Source organism: Phocoena phocoena, chromosome 18 (genome assembly GCF_963924675.1).
Source record: "Phocoena phocoena chromosome 18, mPhoPho1.1, whole genome shotgun sequence".
NCBI classification, from domain to species: Eukaryota; Metazoa; Chordata; class Mammalia; order Artiodactyla; family Phocoenidae; genus Phocoena; species Phocoena phocoena.
Genome location: NC_089236.1, coordinates 7,924,026 through 7,943,282, shown reverse-complemented (window position 1 = coordinate 7,943,282; position 19,257 = coordinate 7,924,026). Strand labels below are relative to the sequence as shown.

The following is a 19,257-nucleotide window of genomic DNA, read 5'->3' as shown; positions in this document are numbered from 1 at the left end:
TTCATCTGATGATGGACACTTAACGTTGCTTCCATGTCCTGGCTATTGTAAATAGAGCTGCAATGAACATTTTGGTACATGACTCTTTTTGAATTACGGTTTTCTCAGGGTATATGCCCAGGAGTGGGATGGCTGGGTCGTATGGTAGTTCTATTTGTAGTTTTTTAAGGAACCTCCATACTGTTCTCCATAGTGGCTGTATCAATATACATTCCCACCAGCAGTGCAAGAGGGTTCTCTCTTCTCCACACCTTCTCCAGCATTTATTTCTAGATTTTTTGATGATGGCCATTCTGACAGGTGTGAGATGATATCTCATTGTAGTTTTGATTTGCATTTCTCTAATGATTAATTATGTTGAGCATTCTATCATGTGCTTGTTGGCAGTCTGTATATCTTCTTTGGAGAAATGTCTATTGAGCTCTTCTGCCCATTTTTGAATTGGGTTGTTTGTTTTTTTGTTATTGAGCGGCATGAGCTGCTTGTATATTTTGGAGATTAATCCTTTGTCAGTTGCTTCATTTGCAAATATTTTCTCCCATTCTGAGGGTTGTCTTTTGGTCTTGTTTATGGTTTCCTTTGCTGTGCAAAAGCTTTGAAGTTTCATTAGGTCCCATTTGTTTATTTTTGTTTTTATTTCCATTTCTCTAGGAGGTGAGTCAAAAAGGATCTTGCTGTGATTTATGTCATAGAGTGTTCTCCTATGTTTTCCTCTAAGAGTTTGATAGTTTCTGGCCTTACATTTACGTCTTTAATCCATTTTGAGCTTACTTTTGTGTATGATGTTAGGGAGTGTTCTAATCTCATACTTTTACATGTACCTGGCCAGTTTTCCCAGCACCACTTATTGAAGAGGCTGTCTTTTCTCCACTGTATATTCTTGCCTCCTTTATCAAAGATAAGGTGACCATATGTGCGTGGCTTTATCTCTGGGCTTTCTATCCTGTTCCATCAAGCTATATTTCTGTTTTTGTGCCAGTACCATACTGTCTTGATTACTGTAGCATTGTAGTATAGTCAGAAGTCAAGCAGCCTGATTCCTCCAGCTCCATTTTTCATTCTCAAGGTTGCTATGGCTATTCGGGGTCTTTTGTGTTTCCATAAAATTTGTGAAATTTTTTGTTCTAGTTCTGTGAAAAATGCCAGTGTAGTTTGATAGGGATTGCATTGAATCTGTAGATTGCTTTGGGTAGTAGAGTCATTTTCACAATGTTGATTCTTCCAATCGAAGAACATGGTATATCTCTCCATCTATTTGTATAATCTTTAATTTCTTTCATCAGTGTCTTATAGTTTTCTGAGTACAGGTCTTTTGTCTACTTAGGTAGGTTTATTCCTAGGTATTTTATTCTTTTTGTTGGAACAGTAAATGGGAGTGTTTCCTTAATTTCACTTTCAGATTTTTCATCATTAATGCATAGGAATGCCAGAGATTTCTGTGCATTACTTTTGTATCCTGCTACTTTACCAAATTCATTGATTAGCTCTAGCACTTTTCTGGTAGCATCTTTAGGATTCTCTATGTATAGTATCATGTCATCTGCAAACAGTGAAAGCTTTACTTCTTCTTTTCCAATTTGGATTCCTTTCATTTCTTTTTCTTCTCTGATTGCTGTGGCTAAAACTTCCAAAACTATGTTGAATAACTGTGGTGAGAGTGGGCAGCCTTGTCTTCTTCCTGATCTTACTGGAAATGGTTTCAGTTTTTCACAATTGAGGACGACGTTGGCTGTCGGTTTGTCATATATGGCCTTTATGATGTTGAGGAAAGTTCCCTCTCTGCCTACTTTCTGCAGCGTTTTATCATAAATGAGGGTTGAATTTTGTCGAAAGCTTTTTCTGCATCTATTGTGATGATCATATGGTTTTTCTCCTTCAATTTGTTAAAATGGTGTATCACATTGATTGATTTGCATATATTGAAAAATCCTTGCATTCCTGGAATAAACCCCACTTGATCATGGTGTATGATCCTTTTAATGTGCTGTTGGATTCTGTTTGCTAGTATTTTGTTGAGGATTTTTGCATCTATGTTCATCAGTGATATTGGCCTGTAGTTTTCTTTCTTTGTGACATCTCTGTCTGGTTTTGGTTTCAGGGTGATGGTGGCCTTGCAGAATGAATTTGGGAGTGTTCCTCCTTCTGCTATAGTTTGGAAGAGTTTGAGAAGGATAGGTGTCAGCTCTTCTCTAAATGTTTGATAGAATTCGCCTGTGAAGCCATCTGGTCCTGGGCTTTTGTTTGTTGGAAGATTTTTAATCACAGTTTCAATTTCAGTGCTTGTGACTGATCTGTTCGTATTTTCTTTTTCTTCCTGGTTCAGTCTCGGCATGTTGTGCATTTCTAAGAATTTGTCCATTTCTTCCAGGTTGTCCATTTTATTGGCATAGAGTTGCTTGCAGTAATCTCTCATGATCTTTGTATTTCTGCAGTGTCAGTTGTTACTTCTCCTTTTTCATTTCTAATTCTATTGATTTGAGTCTTCTCCCTTTTTCTGTTGATGAGTCTGGCTAATGGTTTATCAATTTTGTTTATCTTCTCAAAGAATCAGCTTTTAATTTTATTGATCTTTGCTACTGTTTCCTTCATTTCTTTTTCATTTATTTCTGATCTGATCTTTATGACTTCTATCCTTCTGCTAACTTTGGGGTTTTTTTGTTCTTCTCTAATTGCTTTAGGTGCAAGGTTAGGTTGTTTATTTGAGATGTTTCCTGTTCCTTAAGGTAGGACTGTATTGCTATAAACTTCCCTCTTAGAACTGCTTTTGCTGCATCCCATAGATTTTGGGTCTTTGTGTCTCCATTGTCATTTGTTTCTAGGTATTTTTTTATTTCCTCTTTGATTTCTTCAGTGATCACTTCGTTATTAAGTAGTGTATTGTTTAGCCTCCATGTGTTTGTATTTTTTACAGGTCTTTTCCTGTAATTAATATCTAGTCTCATAGCGTTGTGGTCAGGAAAGATACTTGATACGATTTCAGTTTTCTTAAATTTACCAAAGCTTGATTTGTGACTCAAGATATGATCTATCCTGGAGAATGTTGCATGAGCACTTGAGAAAAATGTGTATTCTGTTGTTTTTGGATGGAATGTCCTATAAATATCAATTAAGTCCATCTTGTTTAATGTATCATTCAAAGCTTGTGTTTCCTTATTTATTTTCATTTTGGATGATATGTCTTTTGGTGAAAGTGTGCTGTTAACGTCCCCTACTATTATTGTTACTGTCAATTTCCCCTTTTATGGCTGTTAGTACTTGCCTTATGTATTGAGGTGATCCTATGTTGGGTGCATAAATATTTACAGTTGTTATATCTTCTTCTTGGATTGATCCCTCGATCATTATGTAGTGGCCTTCTTTGTCTCTTGTACTAGTCTTTATTTTAAAGTCTATTTTGTCTGATGTAAGAATTGCTACTCCAGCTTTCTTTTGATTTCCATTTGCATGGAATATCTTTTTCCATCCCCTCACTTTCAGTCTGTATGTGTCCCTAGGTGTGAAGTGGGTCTCTTGTAGACAGCATAAATAAGGGTCTTGTTTTTGTATCCATTCAGCCAGTCTGTGTCTTTTGATGGGAGCATTTAATCCATTTACATTTAAGGTAATTATCAATATGTATGTTCCTATTCCCATTTTCTTAATTGTTTTTGGTTCGTTATTGTAGGTCTTTTCCTTCTCTTGTGTTTCTTGCCTATAGAAGTGCCTTTAGCATTTGTTGTAAAGCTCGTTTGGTAGTGCTGAACTCTCTCAGCTTTTGCTTGTCTTTAAAGGTTTTAATTTCTCCATCAAATCTGTATGCAATGCTTGCTAGGTAGAGTAATCTTGGTTGTAGGTTTTTCTCCTTCATCACTTTAAATATGTCCTGCCACTCCCTTCTGGCTTGCAGAGTTTCTGCTGAAAGAGCAGCTGTTAACCTTATTGGGATTCCCTTGTGTGTTATTTGTTGTTTTTCCCTTGCTGCTTTTAATATGTTTTCTTTGTATTTAATTTTTTTTTTTTTTTTTTGCGGTACGTGGGCCTCTCACTGTTGTGGCCTCTCCCGTTGCGGAGCACAGGCTCCCGATGCGCAGGCCCAGCGGCCATGGCTCACGGGCCCAGCCGCTCCTCGGCATGTGGGATCTTCCCGGACAGGGGCACGAAACCGTGTCCCCTGCCTCGGCAGGTGGACTCTCAACCACTGAGCCACCAGGGAAGCCCCTGTATTTAATTTTTGATAGTGTGATTAATATGTGTCTTCACGTGTTTTTCCTTGGATTTATCCTGTATGAGACTATCTGTGCTATATGGACTTGATTAACTATTTCTTTTCCCATATTAGGGAAGTTTTCAACTATAATCTCTTCAAATATTTTCTCAGTCCCTTTCTTTTTCCTCTCTTCTTCTGGAACCCCTATAATTCGAATGTTGGTGCATTTAATGTTGTCTCAGAGGTCTCTGAGACTGTCCTCAGTTCTTTTCATTCTTTTTTCTTTATTCTGCTCTGCAGTAGTTATTTCCACTGTTTTATCTTCCAGGTCCATTATCCATTCTTCTGCCTCAGTTATTCTGCTATTGATCCCTTCTGGAGTATTTTTAATTTCATTTATTGTGCTGTTCATTGTTGCTTGTTTGCTCTTTAGTTCTTCTAGGTCCTTGTTAAATGTTTCTTGCATTTTCTCTATTCTATTTCCAAGATTTTGGATCATCTTTACTATCATTATTCTGAACTCTTTTTCAGGTAGACTGCCTATTTCCTCTTCATTTGTTAGGTCTGATGGGTTTTTACCTTGCTCCTTCATCTGCTGTGTGTTTTTCTGTCTTCTCATTTTGCTTATCTTACTGTGTTTGGGGTCTCCTTTTTGCAGGCTGCAGGTTCATAGTTCCTGTTGTTTTTGGTGTCTGTCCCCAGTGGCTAAGGCTGGTTCAGTGGGTTGTGTAGGCTTCCTGGTGGAGGGGACTAGTGCCTGTGTTCTGGTGGATGAGGCTGGATCTTGTCTTTCTGGTGGGCAGGTCCACGTCTGGTGGTGTGTTTTGGAGTGTCTGTGGCCTTATTATGATTTTAGGCAGCCTCTCTGCTAATGGGTGGGGTTGTGTTCCTGTCCTGCTAGCTGTTTGGCATAGGGTGTCCAGCACTGTAGCTTGCTGGTCGTTGAGTGAAGCTGGGTTCTGGTGTTGAGATGGAGATCTCTGGGAGATTTTCACCATTTGATATTACCTGGAGCTGGGAGGTCTCTTGTGGACCAGTGTCCTGAGCTTGGCTCTCCCACCTCAGAGGTACAGCCGTGACGCCTGGCTGGAGCACCAAGAGCTTTTCATCCACACAGCTCAAAATAAAAGGGAGAAAAAGAGGAAGGAAAGAAGGGAGGAAGGGAGGGAGGGAGGGAGAGGATAAAATAAGATAAAATAAAGTTATTAAAATAAAATATATTAAGAAAAAAAAATTTTTTTAAGTGGAAAAAAAAACGGACGGACAGAACCCTAGGACAAATGGTGACAGCAAAGCCATATAGACAAAATCTCACACAGAAGCATACACATACACACTGACAAAAAGAGGAAAAGGGGAAAAAATAATAAATCTTGCTCTCAAAGTCCACCTCCTCAATTTGGGATGATTCATTGTCTATTCAGGTATTCCACAGATGCAGGGTACATCAAGTTGATTGTGGAGATTTAATCCGCTGCTCCCGAGGCTGCTGGGAGAGATTTCGCTTTCTCTTCTTTGTTCGCACAGCTCCTGGGGTTCAACTTTGGATTTGGCCCCGCCTCTGCGTGTAGGTCGCTGAGGGCGTCTGTTCTTCGCTTAGACAGGACGGGGTTAAAGGAGCCGCTGATTCGGGGGCTCTGGCTCACTCAGGCCGGGGGGAGGGAGGGGTATGGGTGTGGGGCGGGCCTGCGGCGGCAGAGGCCGGCGTGACATTGCACCAGCCTGAGGTGTGCTGTGCATTCTTCCGGGGAAGTTCTCCCTGGATCCTAGGACCCTGGCAGTGGCAGGCGGCACAGGCTCCCCGGAAGGGAGGTGTGGAGAGTGACCTGTGCTCGCACACAGGCTTCTTGGTGGCTGCAGCAGCCTTAGCGTCTCCCGCCCGTCTCTGGGGTCCGCGCTGATAGCCGCGGCTCGTGCCCATCTCTGGAGCTCCTTTAAGCAGCGCTCTTAATCCCCTCTCCTCGTGTACCAGGAAACAAAGAGGGAAGAAAAAGTGTCTTGCCTCTTCGGCAGTTCCAGACGTTTTCCGGGACTCCCTCCCGGCTAGGCTAGCCGTGGTGCACTAACCGCTTCAGGCTGTGTTCAGGCCGCCAACCCCAGTCCTCTCCCTCGGTAATTGCTTTCTTAATGGTCCCTCCTCTCCCTGCTACTCTGTACCATCCAGGCAGTCAGGACCCCTGTCTGTCTAGCCTCTGCTATCATAGTGCTTGATACACAGTTGGTACTCAAAAAATATTTCTTGTCTAAAATAATGTGGTCATTGTTGATAAAGAGAAATAACCAATTTAAATTTATTTCTTAACTCTAGGTTATATCAATAGTTTTTTAATTCTTCAAAATTGATAACCCATATATTTTTTTCATTTAAAAATGGCTCATTTTAAGTTCCATCCTTCTGAAAGCTCCAAACGTCAAAGAGAAGTATTTGACATTGCTTCCAGATATTCAACTGTTATTTCATGCTTCTTTTTTTAAGTGAAAGCAGGTTTTTTTGAGATACACATTGCATAGACAGAATGTGCTCCGTTTCACAAGGCAAGAGCAGCCTATTTCATTCTTCTTAATCTTAAATTAAGTGTTTTTGTTAGACTGAAAAACCTCTTAATCAACATTAAACTTCTTTTAAGCATTTTCTGCAAAATAAAAATACTCGTATTGAAATTGTATTTACCTTTGATGGATCATATCTTCTGAGTGCTTGTAAGAGTTGTGGAATTTGTATTCTTGTCTCTTCTTCACAGAAGAAAATCCATGATGAATTTCTGCTATATGTTACAGAAAAGCTGACAAAAACAAATAGGTTATAGTAATCACCTTTATAAAGTGAGTTTATAATAAGGTTTAAAACTGATCAACAGGAAATGGATGAAGGACATACAAAATGGCAAGAAATCTGGATTTTTTTCCCATAATATTTTTCTTCCGTGTATAGTTTAAGCGTAGAGGAAAGCCAGATACTATTGGTTTATGAAACAGCTAGACTTCTTAAAGTTAATTCTTTCTATGACAAACCCCAATTCAGAAGAGACATAATTCTCAAATAAAATATCAAATATATTGACATTATATCCTTTAAGAAAGAAACATATTTAAAAATAAAAGCTATTCATGATTAAGAATCAATCATCAATGCTTAAACTGTATGAATAATGCAGTTTGACTATAAATATATCTAATTTCTCTAATAGTAAGTTAAAGTAGTTCTAAAGACACATGGTACACTAGATATAAAAACAGGAGACTCAGAGAACTGAATCATTTTTGTAAAAAATCCAAGAAATACTTAATTAGTTTGAAGTAGTACTTATGATGTATAACTTGGGAAGAACTGTTTTAGATACGAGACAAACAGTAAGGAGCTGGGGAATTACGGTCACTGTAGATTAATTCAAATAAAACCCACTGCCTAGTGAAACAGGAAAAAAAAAAAGAATCAATCATCAAGAAATCCGATTACAGTAGTGGTCATGGAGTCCAAATGGACTTTACTTCCTGACTGAGGAAAAAACACCCTCTGAGTAAGAAAACTAGGGAGCCTACGAGCGTCAGGTAGAGATGCCAATAATGAGCACGTGTCACGTGAAACGTACTGCGGTAACAACGGAAGAATGGTCCACGCGCCTTCCTGCTGAGCCAGCTGGTGAAGGAGGAGGACTCTGGGGACTTCCTGAAGAAACAATCGTCAAAGCAGTGAAACAAATAAAAAACACAATATGACCGCAGCAATTTCTTCAAAAGACTCAAATTTAAAACCAGGTATTTTTAAAGATCTGACGCTTTGCTCTTCCTACTCGTCTCTTTTCTCTTCCCTTTGGAGCTACTAGAAGTGAAGGATTTTCGCTGAAGCCACACAGCCTCCTCAGCCCCCAGGCTCCGCATGTCTCAGAGGCCCTCCAGGAAGGGTCTTCAGTGACACCCGGAGCAGACCTGGAATTTGCAGGCGTGCAAAGGCGACTGGAAGGCAAGAGCCCAGGGGCAGTCAGGGCAAACTCAGAGGCATAAAGACAGCTTTCTCTGTGTACACAACAGAGGAAAGCACGTGGAAAATAAAACACTTCAGGCTAAACAAGAGGATATAATAGCCAATTTACCTCAAGTGAAGAAAAAATTTTAGAGTGCCCCTAAAAACACTAAAACACTAAAACACCATCATAATGAAGAGCTTTGGGTCTAAACACTAGAAATAGAATCCTCAAGTATTCAGGCAACAACAGTAATAGCATAATGATGTGATATCAAAATTTATAAACTTAGGAGGAACTAAGATCCAGAAATAGACACAACTACGGTTACATATACATACCTGCTCTACTACAGAGAGAGAGAGAGAGTCATATCTTTAAAGCTATCAATATGAGCTTTGAAGTTAAGCACTATTTAATCTACTTCAAGTTGAGACAAGTCAAAACCCAGACACCTAATATGCCTGGATGCCCCCCAACAAACTGTAGGCTATTCTGTGTTCTGTAGTGCCTACAGCCCCGGTAATTGTTACAAAAGACTTTAAGAATACATGCTTAACTATATGAAATATTACCACACTAAAGTAGACGCCATACCATTCTTTAAGTTCACATAAGTTTATTATTTAAGAAGAAAAGAATGCCTTCCAATATAAATCTTCGGGCAATCAAATAAGCCTCATTTCTTCGTCGCATGCAGTATTTTTTTTAACTGCCGTGGACAAATATGAAACGTAAAAACAGTAACCAAAGGTTAAATCACACTAACAATACGGCACGTCAGAGAGAAAAAGCAAACTCCTAAAGGTTGAATTAGCAGCACCCCAATGTAATCTGGGCTTTCCTACTGTTGATTCTGAATAATGAAGTGATTTTCGTTGTCTTTTCAAAAACTGCTATATGTATGTGTATATATATACACATATATTAGCTATATGCTGTATACATGTATACGCCATACACATACATATATATGCCATATCTATACATATACATGCATATGTAGCTATATGCTTATACATACATATGGCATACATATATACACATACATATATATCACACACATACATATTCATGAGGATTACATAAGAGCAAAAATCGTGTGAAGAAAACTAGTAACATTAATATTTGCATAAAACTTTCAAATAATTATGGGAGTGTGCTAATATGAACGAGCTAGAAAAGAAACACAGCAAACACTAAAAGAAGTCTTACAAGAAAATAAGCGGCAAATGAGCTGTTATATAGCAACTGAAATTATAATAATGAAGACATTATGACAATGGGAATGTCAAATGTTAAAACACATAATTCCAACCATGTAAAACAAAATCACAGATGAATAGAGACTGGAAAGGAGCCAGAATCAGAAGGATGAAATTATTACATATATGCTTTAAAATATATTTTAACTAAAAAACTGTTTTGAGCAAAAATAAATACGAAAATGTGGTTACCAAACAAGAACCACCCTTCCGAGTTTTAGGAACTATACAAGTGATGTCAACAAGTATTACACCCAGACAGGTAACCTCTGCAGAAAGGCTGTGAGGGCGCTTTCCTGGCAGCGGTGCAGAGGCAGGCCTACGAATACCTTCTGTCACGACAATTTGCAGCAGGCAAAGGTTCAGTCAGCGCAAAGGAGGAGTTATATTCTCGACTAAAATAAACTCTCTGGATTACTAGTGGGTTACAATCTTTCCTATCTCCATTACTTTCTGTTTACTAAATCACATGCCTGGATTTTGTAATTTGCTTCAGTTGGTGAACACAAAAATGGCAATCAAGTTTTCTGTACCCCTGTATCTCCAAATAGAAACATTTCAAAAACTAGTATGCTATGTTGATAACTATCTCCAAATATGTGTGAATACCTTTGTCTTAAAAATATAAAATAGGTCCTCCCTTGATACTCAGAAACCTGGTCTTGATTAACTCTTGATTAAGCCAAAGCCATTCTACTTATAAACTTTTGTCTACTAATTCTCAAAAAGGACCAAGAGCTTTTAGTCTTGTTTTATATATGTGTGTGCATATATATATGCATGTATGTTTGTCTGTGTGTATATATTCTGTGTGCGAATGCACACAGACCCAGACTTAGATACACACATACTCATATGTATTAGCACCTCTAAGATAAAATAATTTAAAAGGTCACAATAAAATTTTCCATCAAATGATCTTATCTCAGTTCTTACCACTCGGGATTGTAGTAATTTATGTTCTTTATATCTACTGTCTGTTCTATCCACAAGAATTAAACCTCCTTAAAGATGCCACATCACCACCTGACAGCACTTTTAGATGAAAATAGAGTTTTTTAGTATGTAATTGCAGGGATGAATGAGTTTTCAAACGAAAAATCAAGGAAAAAGTAAGAAAATGTTCTATCAACAGAGCCCTTTGGAATAAAAGCTAAAAGCTATAACAAAGGCAGTCATGCCTGTCGGCAATCTAAATGATGCCTATTCACCAAACCATGATTCTATTTCAAACCTAAAAGTTGAAGGTAAAATTCTATCACAAATGAGATAACACCATAACAGAGGCAAGCATAAAGGGACTAAAAATGCAAATAATCAAATATGGGTAAATGACAGAAAAGGAAAAAAAAAAAGAAAAAGTTGATCACAGTAATTTAAACATCTTACGTTAACACTATTTGTCTTGCTGAACCAAAATCTACCTTTATTTCCATCACTGACATCTACTGCTATCCTAATAAGCATTTTGAAGTCAGAAGGCCTACTGGACCTTCAGGCAGTACCTCCTTTGAACATTTTTTATCATGGCATGTTCACATTTAATGCCATTAATAATTACTGAGAACCAACAAATTCAAAGCCAACACTCTACTTCATTACCTGTTTCTCATACATATTCATCGTCTTCATTTGGGAGAGGGTTTTGATCGCATAGCTGCGCCTTCTAAAAATGCTTTGAGAATGGAGAAGGCCCATTATTCTTGATATGGAGGCAGAAATCATTAAAAATTTATATCTAGAACTAGTATGAATGAAAAAGCCAACATCTGAACATGGATCAAAGTAGATTAATATTTTAAATGTCATAAATGACTTTATTAGGCAAATTTGGTTTTGAACCACTTTAGTCTTTCTGCCTCTGTCTGGAAAAAGTTCAACTAATTTAACTCCATGATGCTGGCCTCTTCCCTTGTCAACAGACTATTTCCCAATATTCGTTACTTGTCCATACCTTAATTTAAGTTCATGAGTTTACGGTCTAATTCGGCCTCATTATTCAGACCAAGTACTAAATTAGAAAGCAAAAACCAAGATATTTGTTCAGTATTAGGCAAAAGTTCTAAAGGCCTGAATCCTGCTTTTAAGACTGATTCCAGTTCAACTGTATTTCCAAATTCCAACTATTACATAGTTCTTAGGCACTGAACTTTTAGACCAACAAATAAATCATGACAAAATTTAACATCTGTTTATTGTTATTTCTTCCATAAGAAGTAGGTCTATCTTATGAGGATATAATATCCTGTTTGGAACATACATCAGACAGATTTACTAGCCTTTAAAAACCCAGGATTCACATGTGGACCGGGAGACTACAGTAATGCTATAATGACAAACATTCCAGGAATCTGAGCCTATGTTAAAATATATTTTTTTCCCCAGAAACCTGTCATTTCCTAACAAGAGAAAAATATTACCTCGTCATTGATATAATTTCTTTATTAAATATTTACTTTGAAATGCATTACTATGTACATTTTTATAGCTCATATAACTCTGTTTTAACGAATCATTCACTCACTCATGAAAGGCAATAAAGCTTAGCATGTAGGGACCTGATTTCTGGAGGCAAAGTGCTTGCATCAGAATCCTCGCTCCAGCTCTTCAGCCTTGAGCAAGTTCCCAGACCTGCCTGTGGTCTGTTATCTATCTCTAACATGGGGGTCACAACAGTGCTGGGGTCAAGTGAGTTAATACATGCCAAGCACTTGGCACAAGCTTGCATGTGATGGTTATTAATATTATTATGATGGTACAATATTTGTTGAGCAACTACTATGGGCCAGGTGCTGTTCTAGGAACACAGGAAACATCTGTGAAAAGACCGGGCAGAGTCTTGGATCTGGCCTCTCGGATCTCAGGTTCTAATGCAGGATACGGGCCGTAAGCAAATATATCTAGAATATAATGCCAAGGATAAATGGTATTAAAAAAAAAAAAAAAAGCCGGGTAAGGTGAGAGAGGGCACAGACCACTGTTTACGAACTGGCGTGGAATTCCCTGCACAGAGCAGCGGCAGCGATCTGCCGCCGGGCCCCGTGATTAAGGCCCCACCTGTGTGTCAGCAGGCAGCTCAGAACTGAGACGCAAGCCTGGCCGCACTGCTCGTTAGTGATGTGAGCGTGGGCAAGTCGCTCAATCCCTCTAAGCCCGTTTCCTCTCTGCAAATGGGGAGAATTACAGACACCACTTCATAGACGTAGAGGAGCTGACGCTTGAAGGCGGTATAGTGTACTGACATGAGCGCGAGGTAAAGTAACGGCTATGGTGAGCACTCGGTGAACGTCCGCTGCGGGCACTACTATGGCTTCCAACCCTCGTCCAGGGTCTCTACTGCAGACCCCGGCGCCACGTGTTAGGTGTCTCACTAGTCCCTCCAAGCCCACCTCCCCAAATGTGAACTCATGGTAGTAGCTCACAGAGTAGCTGAGCCCTTTGCCAACATCCCGCGAGACCCGAGATTTCCTCTCTCCATCAGTGGGGGTCCTCACAGTCGCCCCGGCAAACTCTTCCTGTTTCTTCAAGGCTCAGTTCAAATGTCATGACAAAGCCTCCGCTGCCCTCCCCCGGCAGGGCGGGCGGGCTGCTGCCTGGCCTGTGTTCTCATGGTGGCTGCTGCTGCGGCTGCAGGAAGCGACATGCAGTGCCCCGCCCCCCATCACGAGCCTCCCAGAGGGTGGCACAGGCAGGGCCCCCCTCCACAGTGACTCACCGGGAAAAGGTCGCCCTGGAGGGCATCACCCGCCCCAGAGCACTGGCCTCCTCCAACACGTGCATGCATGCATTGCCACCTCACTTGGTCCCCTGGGCACCGATGTCACCACCAGGAGAGTGAGATCTAAAGTGACCACTCGGGACTTCCCTGGTGGCACAGTGGTTAAGACTCTGTGCCCCCCCCCCCATGCAGGGGGCCCGGGTTCGATCCCTGGTCACAGAACTATGATCCCACATGCATGCCGCAACTAAGAGTTTGCATGCCACAACTAAGGAGCTGGCAAGCTGCAACTAAGGAGCCCACCTGCCACAACTAAGACCCAGCACAACCAAATATAAATAAAGTAAGTAAATAAATAAACCACTTGTATGGGTCCCTAGCTCCAGACTCAGAATCCTGCGTGGCAACGCCAGCTGGCCACCCTCCATGAGCTGGGGAGACCCCGAGTCTGGCCTCTGAGGTCCTGAGTGGGCCGAGCCCACTCCCACCAGATTCACACCAGGTAGAAATCTCCAGTAAGGGAAGGTGTCCAAATGCTGGGCGCCAAACAGAGACCCACATTCACGACATGGTGTGAAGAATTCATTACAGCTGAGCAAGCCCCAGAGGAAGTGCACTCGGTCTCACTGCTCTGTTTTCTCCTGCAGCATCTCGCCCAGGCCCTTGCCTAAGTAAATACTCCACAAAGATTTGGTAAGTGGATGCATAAATTCTTACTCAACAGCTAGGTAGTAAGAACTCCACTTTAATAAATAACTCAACGTGATTACTTAACACCTACCGATTACGACAGAAAACAAACTTTCACTAAGTAATTTAGCATCCAGTTGCTCTCACCTAAAAAGGAAAGTTTTGTGAAAGCGACTTGATTCTCACAGCTAACCTTTCAATGAAGCACCTCACGCTGTCTCCTTGCCAATATGATAACGTCTAAAACTAGAAAATACAAGGCCACTTTCTCAAGCTTCTTCTCGCTCATCTGTGAAAGGCTTTGCTTCCAGCTTTCCTGCCTTATCGCATGGAAATGAGGTTTTTTCAACTAATGAGCCCAGACCTAACTCTTCTTGAGAAAACAGTGATTCCCAAAACTTTCTGTGAATAAGCAGCATCATTTATTTGTAAGGTTGTGGTTCTGCCAGCTTTTAAATAAAGTTCGTACCACAAAAGAAGGCAACAAAATTGGAACTGTCTGCTCTCTACAGAAGCTATTTAGCTGTGGGAAGGGAGAGTATGGAGGTTTCTAAGCAGCTAGTCTGGCCCCTTTGGGCCTAAAACGGAAAATGTAATCCATTATTGCCATAAAATGAAATTTACAGGGGCACCATAACCCCCCTAAAAAGAAAACCTTATAAGTCTAACCCACTTCTGAATTTTCTTTTCTGTATTTGGAGGATGCCTTAAAAATGCGTCCAAACATAGATGTAGAGAATGGACTTGAGGACACGGGAAGGGGGAAGGGTAAGCTGGGACAAAGTGACAGAGTGGCATGGACATATACACACTACCAAATGTAAAATAGATAGCTAGTGGGAAGCAGCCACGTGGCACCAGGAGATCAGCTCGTGCTTTGTGACCACCTAGAGGGGTGGGATAGGGAGGGTGGGAGGGAGACGCAAGAGGGAAGGGATACGGGGATAAATGTATATGTAGAGCTGATTCACTTTGTTATACAGCAGAAGCTAACACACGATTGCAAAGCAATTATACTCCAATAAAGATGTTAAAAAAAAAAAAAAGGGTCCATAACTTATCCGTGGTTCTGCCCCTCCCTCAGGTCCTGCCTTCATTCTAAATCCAGCCTGTCCCCTCTCTCTGAGTAGTCACTCCTACAGGGGCTTATTCCCTGTCTCCCATTCAAAGTGATTCCCCAACCACACGTGACCTGTGCCTTGTGCTAAGATCATACTTCAGAGTCTTCAAAATGTACATGAGTCTTTATTTCACTAGAACCTAGTTTTAAAAAAACACAATGATGCTTTCTCCTCTCTCCTTTATTGCCTCCAATTTAATCTTATTTTGAAATTCCTTTGGCGAACATTAATGGCTTCTATAATTTTAAGCAAGTGTTGATACATTTCTGAAGGTGCAGTAAAAACTATGTCAATCTAGGATCAGCCTTGGTTACCGGATCCCAGGTCCCAGAAGGAAAACAATACTCTCATTTGACAGCCTCTCCATCACAACATAAACTCAAGCTTCTCCAACAGAGTCTTCGCCAGAGACCGAGCTGACTGCGCCCACTTCGCCTAACAAAAAAAATAAGACTTTTCACACAAACACTGACTCAAGAAGGAATTTTTTTCAAGTTCAAAAAGCAGAAGTCAAATCACAATTGACACACAGATATCTGCCACGCACATAACAGGTATTTAAAACAAAATACACTCAAGGGCCTGATTAATTCAGAGATTGTTGCACAAACTCTCCTTATGGGTTTCTGTTAGCCTTACCTCCACCTGGCTTTTGTTCATCCACCTCTTGGTATAGTCAATCTTTATAAGTTCACATTACCCTTCCATCTGTAATGCAGGGAGAAAGCACTCAGGGAAAACGGTAGCACTTCTTCCAAATCTGCATTCTTCTATCTGTAGATGTACATTTAGGAACCCTGGACTGGTCAACCATATCACCAGCTCTACTTTCCATCCATTTTGATCTAGAAAGATCACTATTCCTGCTAAAACACGCTTTACTCATCCCCCCGAAGAAATCCTAGGTCCCCTGGCATCCTAAAAGCAAACCTTCCTGATGACTCATGTCTTCGTCTTCCAGATCTGGTTCCGTGTTCCAAACCAACATCCCTCCAGCTAATTTCCTGTCTCTCCTATCGGATCTGATAAAAGTCTTCCTTCATGTGCTGTTTACCTATCGCTCTATTTCCTAAACAGCTTCATGACCACCGTCTTTCTCAAGGGCCCCATGGACTGTCTAGAGATGTCCTGTTACGTTCAAAAGTACCTAATGTAGCTACAGATGTGCAATGAATATTGCTGAATAGATATTTTAATAGACTTATTTCGGATTTCTAATTTCTACTTAATGATACAGTCATTTCTATTATGAGATCGTTACCATCTATCTTACAAGTAATTCAAAGAACGAGAGTATCTTTTCTAAATCCTCTCTAACTCTGCTCCACCACAATCCAGAATGGTTCTCTGTACACAGGAAGCACTTGGTAAAGTCTGCTAGCTTCCTGACTAGAAGAACTATATCATTATAGACTTCAAAACCATTATGAACTGCCTGATAAGCATCAAACCTGGAAATGGGAGTGACAACTCACAATGACCCAGACTGTTGCAGAAAACAAGGGAAACAGCTTCACCACTCTGGTAACAACTCCGAGGACAGTGTCATGTTTCAGATAGAAAGTTCGCTTAGGCTCCTGTTTTTATACTCAAATGAGAAGAATGAAAAACGTTTGTGTTTTCAATAAGACCACATTTTAGCACCTTGAGGCGAAACAGGCGTAGGCAATGACTTGCCAAAGCAAAAGAGAACAGCTGGAAGCAGATGCCTAACTGCAGAAACCATTACATTTTTGCACCTTAATTTTTGGCAGATTTCGTAGTCAAGTGCAACCCGACAGGAGTAACGAATAAATAAACAGCAGTTCTAGACATCTGGTGGCGTGGAAGCGATATTTTGGACTCTCAGATAAATATTCAGATGGTAAAACTTGTAGCTGATTCCTCCCTCACTAAGCAACTGTGGTGAATGCTCGTGGTGGGCAAATCGATGGAGAAAACCAAAACTGCAACCTCAAGACCTAATGATTCAGGTCACAGGTGACATCCTGTCCCGTTAGAGGCACAGCACATACCTGGCAAACCATGGGGCTGACCCCTCCGAGGAGCCAGCCTGCTTCTGCCGCAGCACTGGGGAAGCCCTGACGACTCTGCCCCGGATTCGGCTGTCCTTGTCTTCCCCAGCTGACGACTAGGCTGTCAGTTCTTTTTCAAGAATATGTCAGTTCCTTAAACCAAGGTCCAGTCAAATTGCAACTAGGGAGCCATGACCTGCCTCTCCAAGTGACTTTGCTGCCCTATAGTCTCTGCATCTCAGCACTTAATTCTCTGCAGTTAATCTTCTTTCTCTGTTTTCATGTAGTTCTAGGTCAGGGTAGCTCATCATTGCCCCAGGTATTGTCTACAGACCCGGTGTGAGCTTTCGACAATCTGTGGATCTCCAAGATGCTATTCATGGAATAAATTCAACTTTAAATCACATACGTAACATAAAGAACTCTACAAAGAGAAAAAAAATGAACCAGTATCATGTACAGATGCAAACTGTAAAATCTTTCCAGCCATTTCAACTACCAAAAGACTTGTTAACCCAAATATGAAATTACCTAAGTTGTAACCGCACACCCTGGATCTTGTGAGCAAATTAAATCCAAGCGCTAAAACGAAATCCTGTCATAACTACTTCAGTACTCATAGCTGGCCTCCATGCTAGGAAAGAACTGAATAAGAAAAACAGACTATCTGATAATTAAAGGGAGGTTTCCAATTGCTTTACTCTAGACTCCATTTATTATCACAGAAATTAGATGCTGGGGGAGAGGGGTTTGCTTGACGATACTGCTTTATTAGGTGCCTTTAAATGTAAAACCAATACTGCCACCTAGTGGCAATCTAAGTCACCAGCCAAACAGGTGGTCTAAATGGCAAACTGTAAATGCAAAGGACAATACAAATTAAGTAGAAGCATACTGAAACTAAACAGAAGCACAGAATAAACTGCTAGAAAAGTTCAACACTTTAGAGAAATAGAAATGTTTCCTAACCTTTCTAGGAAAGGTTACCACAAGCAGAACACTGAACATGGTTGAGCCATATTACAGCGTGTAACCAGGATGTTACGTTCTTATGTTTTATACTGACCTCAGAGAACTTTAGAAAAGAGAGACACAAGGGCTTCCCTGGTGGCACAGTGGTTAAGAATCCGCCTGCCAATGCAGGGGACATGGGTTCGAGCCCTGGTCTGGGAAGATCCCACATGCCGCGGAGCAACTAAGCCCATGCACCACAACTACTGAGCCTGCGCTCTAGAGCCCGCGAGCCACAACTGCTGAGCCCTCGTGACACAACTACTGAAGCCCACGCACCTGGAGCCTGTGCTCCGCAACAGGAGAAGCCACCGCGATGAGAAGCCCATGCACTGCAACGAAGAGTAGCCCCCTCTTGCCACAACTAGAGAAAGCCTGCGCACAGCAACGAAGACCCAACGCAGCCAAAAAATAAATAAATAAATTTATTTTTAAAAAATTCATAAAACACACATGAATCTGCCTCTACAAAAGGGAAGGTACTTCTGGGAACAAGGTACAGAGATATATGTGCCCTTAATTCATATATGAATTCAAACGATACATAACTCTGTCCTGACATCATCACTGATTCACAGTTTGGGGTAACAGCCAAGGCCCAACTGAGCTAAATTGCATGAATGCTCACCCAGACCCCACTGAGGGACTATGTGGGGCCCTGCTCCCCGACCCCCGCACAGGCCTCTACCAGAGCCCACGGAGGAACCCCAGCCTGTCAAGGTTGCTGCAGGACTTCCTCTCTGATGGAATCTGAAAAGGTTTAGTAGAAGAAAATCTCCAAAGTTGGGTTTCCAGACAAAGGGGAACTTAAAACTCATCAAGCTGCTCCTATCTCCAAGTTCCTCCCCCGAAAAAAACCAAAAAAACCAACCACCTGTCTATAGCCTGCAACACTTTCCTCTCCCTTGAGAAGGTATGAGGAACCGACGGTCTGTCCTTGCGGGGACGTGGGGAGGGTGGATGAATTTCATACGTAAAGCATTTAAAGATTAAGCACAGTAAGCTTTACTGTCAGCAGTGCCTTAACCTTGAATACCATTTACAGCTGTTCATTTTTCCATCGATATCTCCAACCCTTTATTTCCCGGCTCCCACCAACAGAAAGAAGCTGTCTGTCAAACACACAGGTCTCTTGTCAGAGAGCTCTTGATGGCTTTTACCTCCAGACAGCACTTCTGTCTTGAAGGCCACAGCCATATAGTGGAGCGGGCTGGGAGGAATTTCTTTGCTTGGCTAAAAAAGAAAGCTCCTATATGGCAGCACAAGAAGGTAGATCTTCCTTTGCCCCA

At 41.0% G+C, this 19,257-nt stretch overlaps 1 protein-coding gene across 1 annotated transcript in view; it reads right to left on the bottom strand.

Moving 5' to 3' along the window:
* The window catches only part of B3GLCT (beta 3-glucosyltransferase), an 86,684-nt gene that overhangs the window by 54,831 nt on the left and 12,596 nt on the right, over nucleotides 1-19,257 (bottom strand). Inside the window, exons 3-4 of the mRNA XM_065896331.1 lie at nucleotides 7,777-7,853; nucleotides 6,858-6,969 (exon numbers count right to left, since the gene is read on the bottom strand). Coding sequence (XP_065752403.1) covers nucleotides 6,858-6,969; nucleotides 7,777-7,853 — 189 coding nt within the window. The remainder of the gene's footprint in view (nucleotides 1-6,857; nucleotides 6,970-7,776; nucleotides 7,854-19,257) is intronic.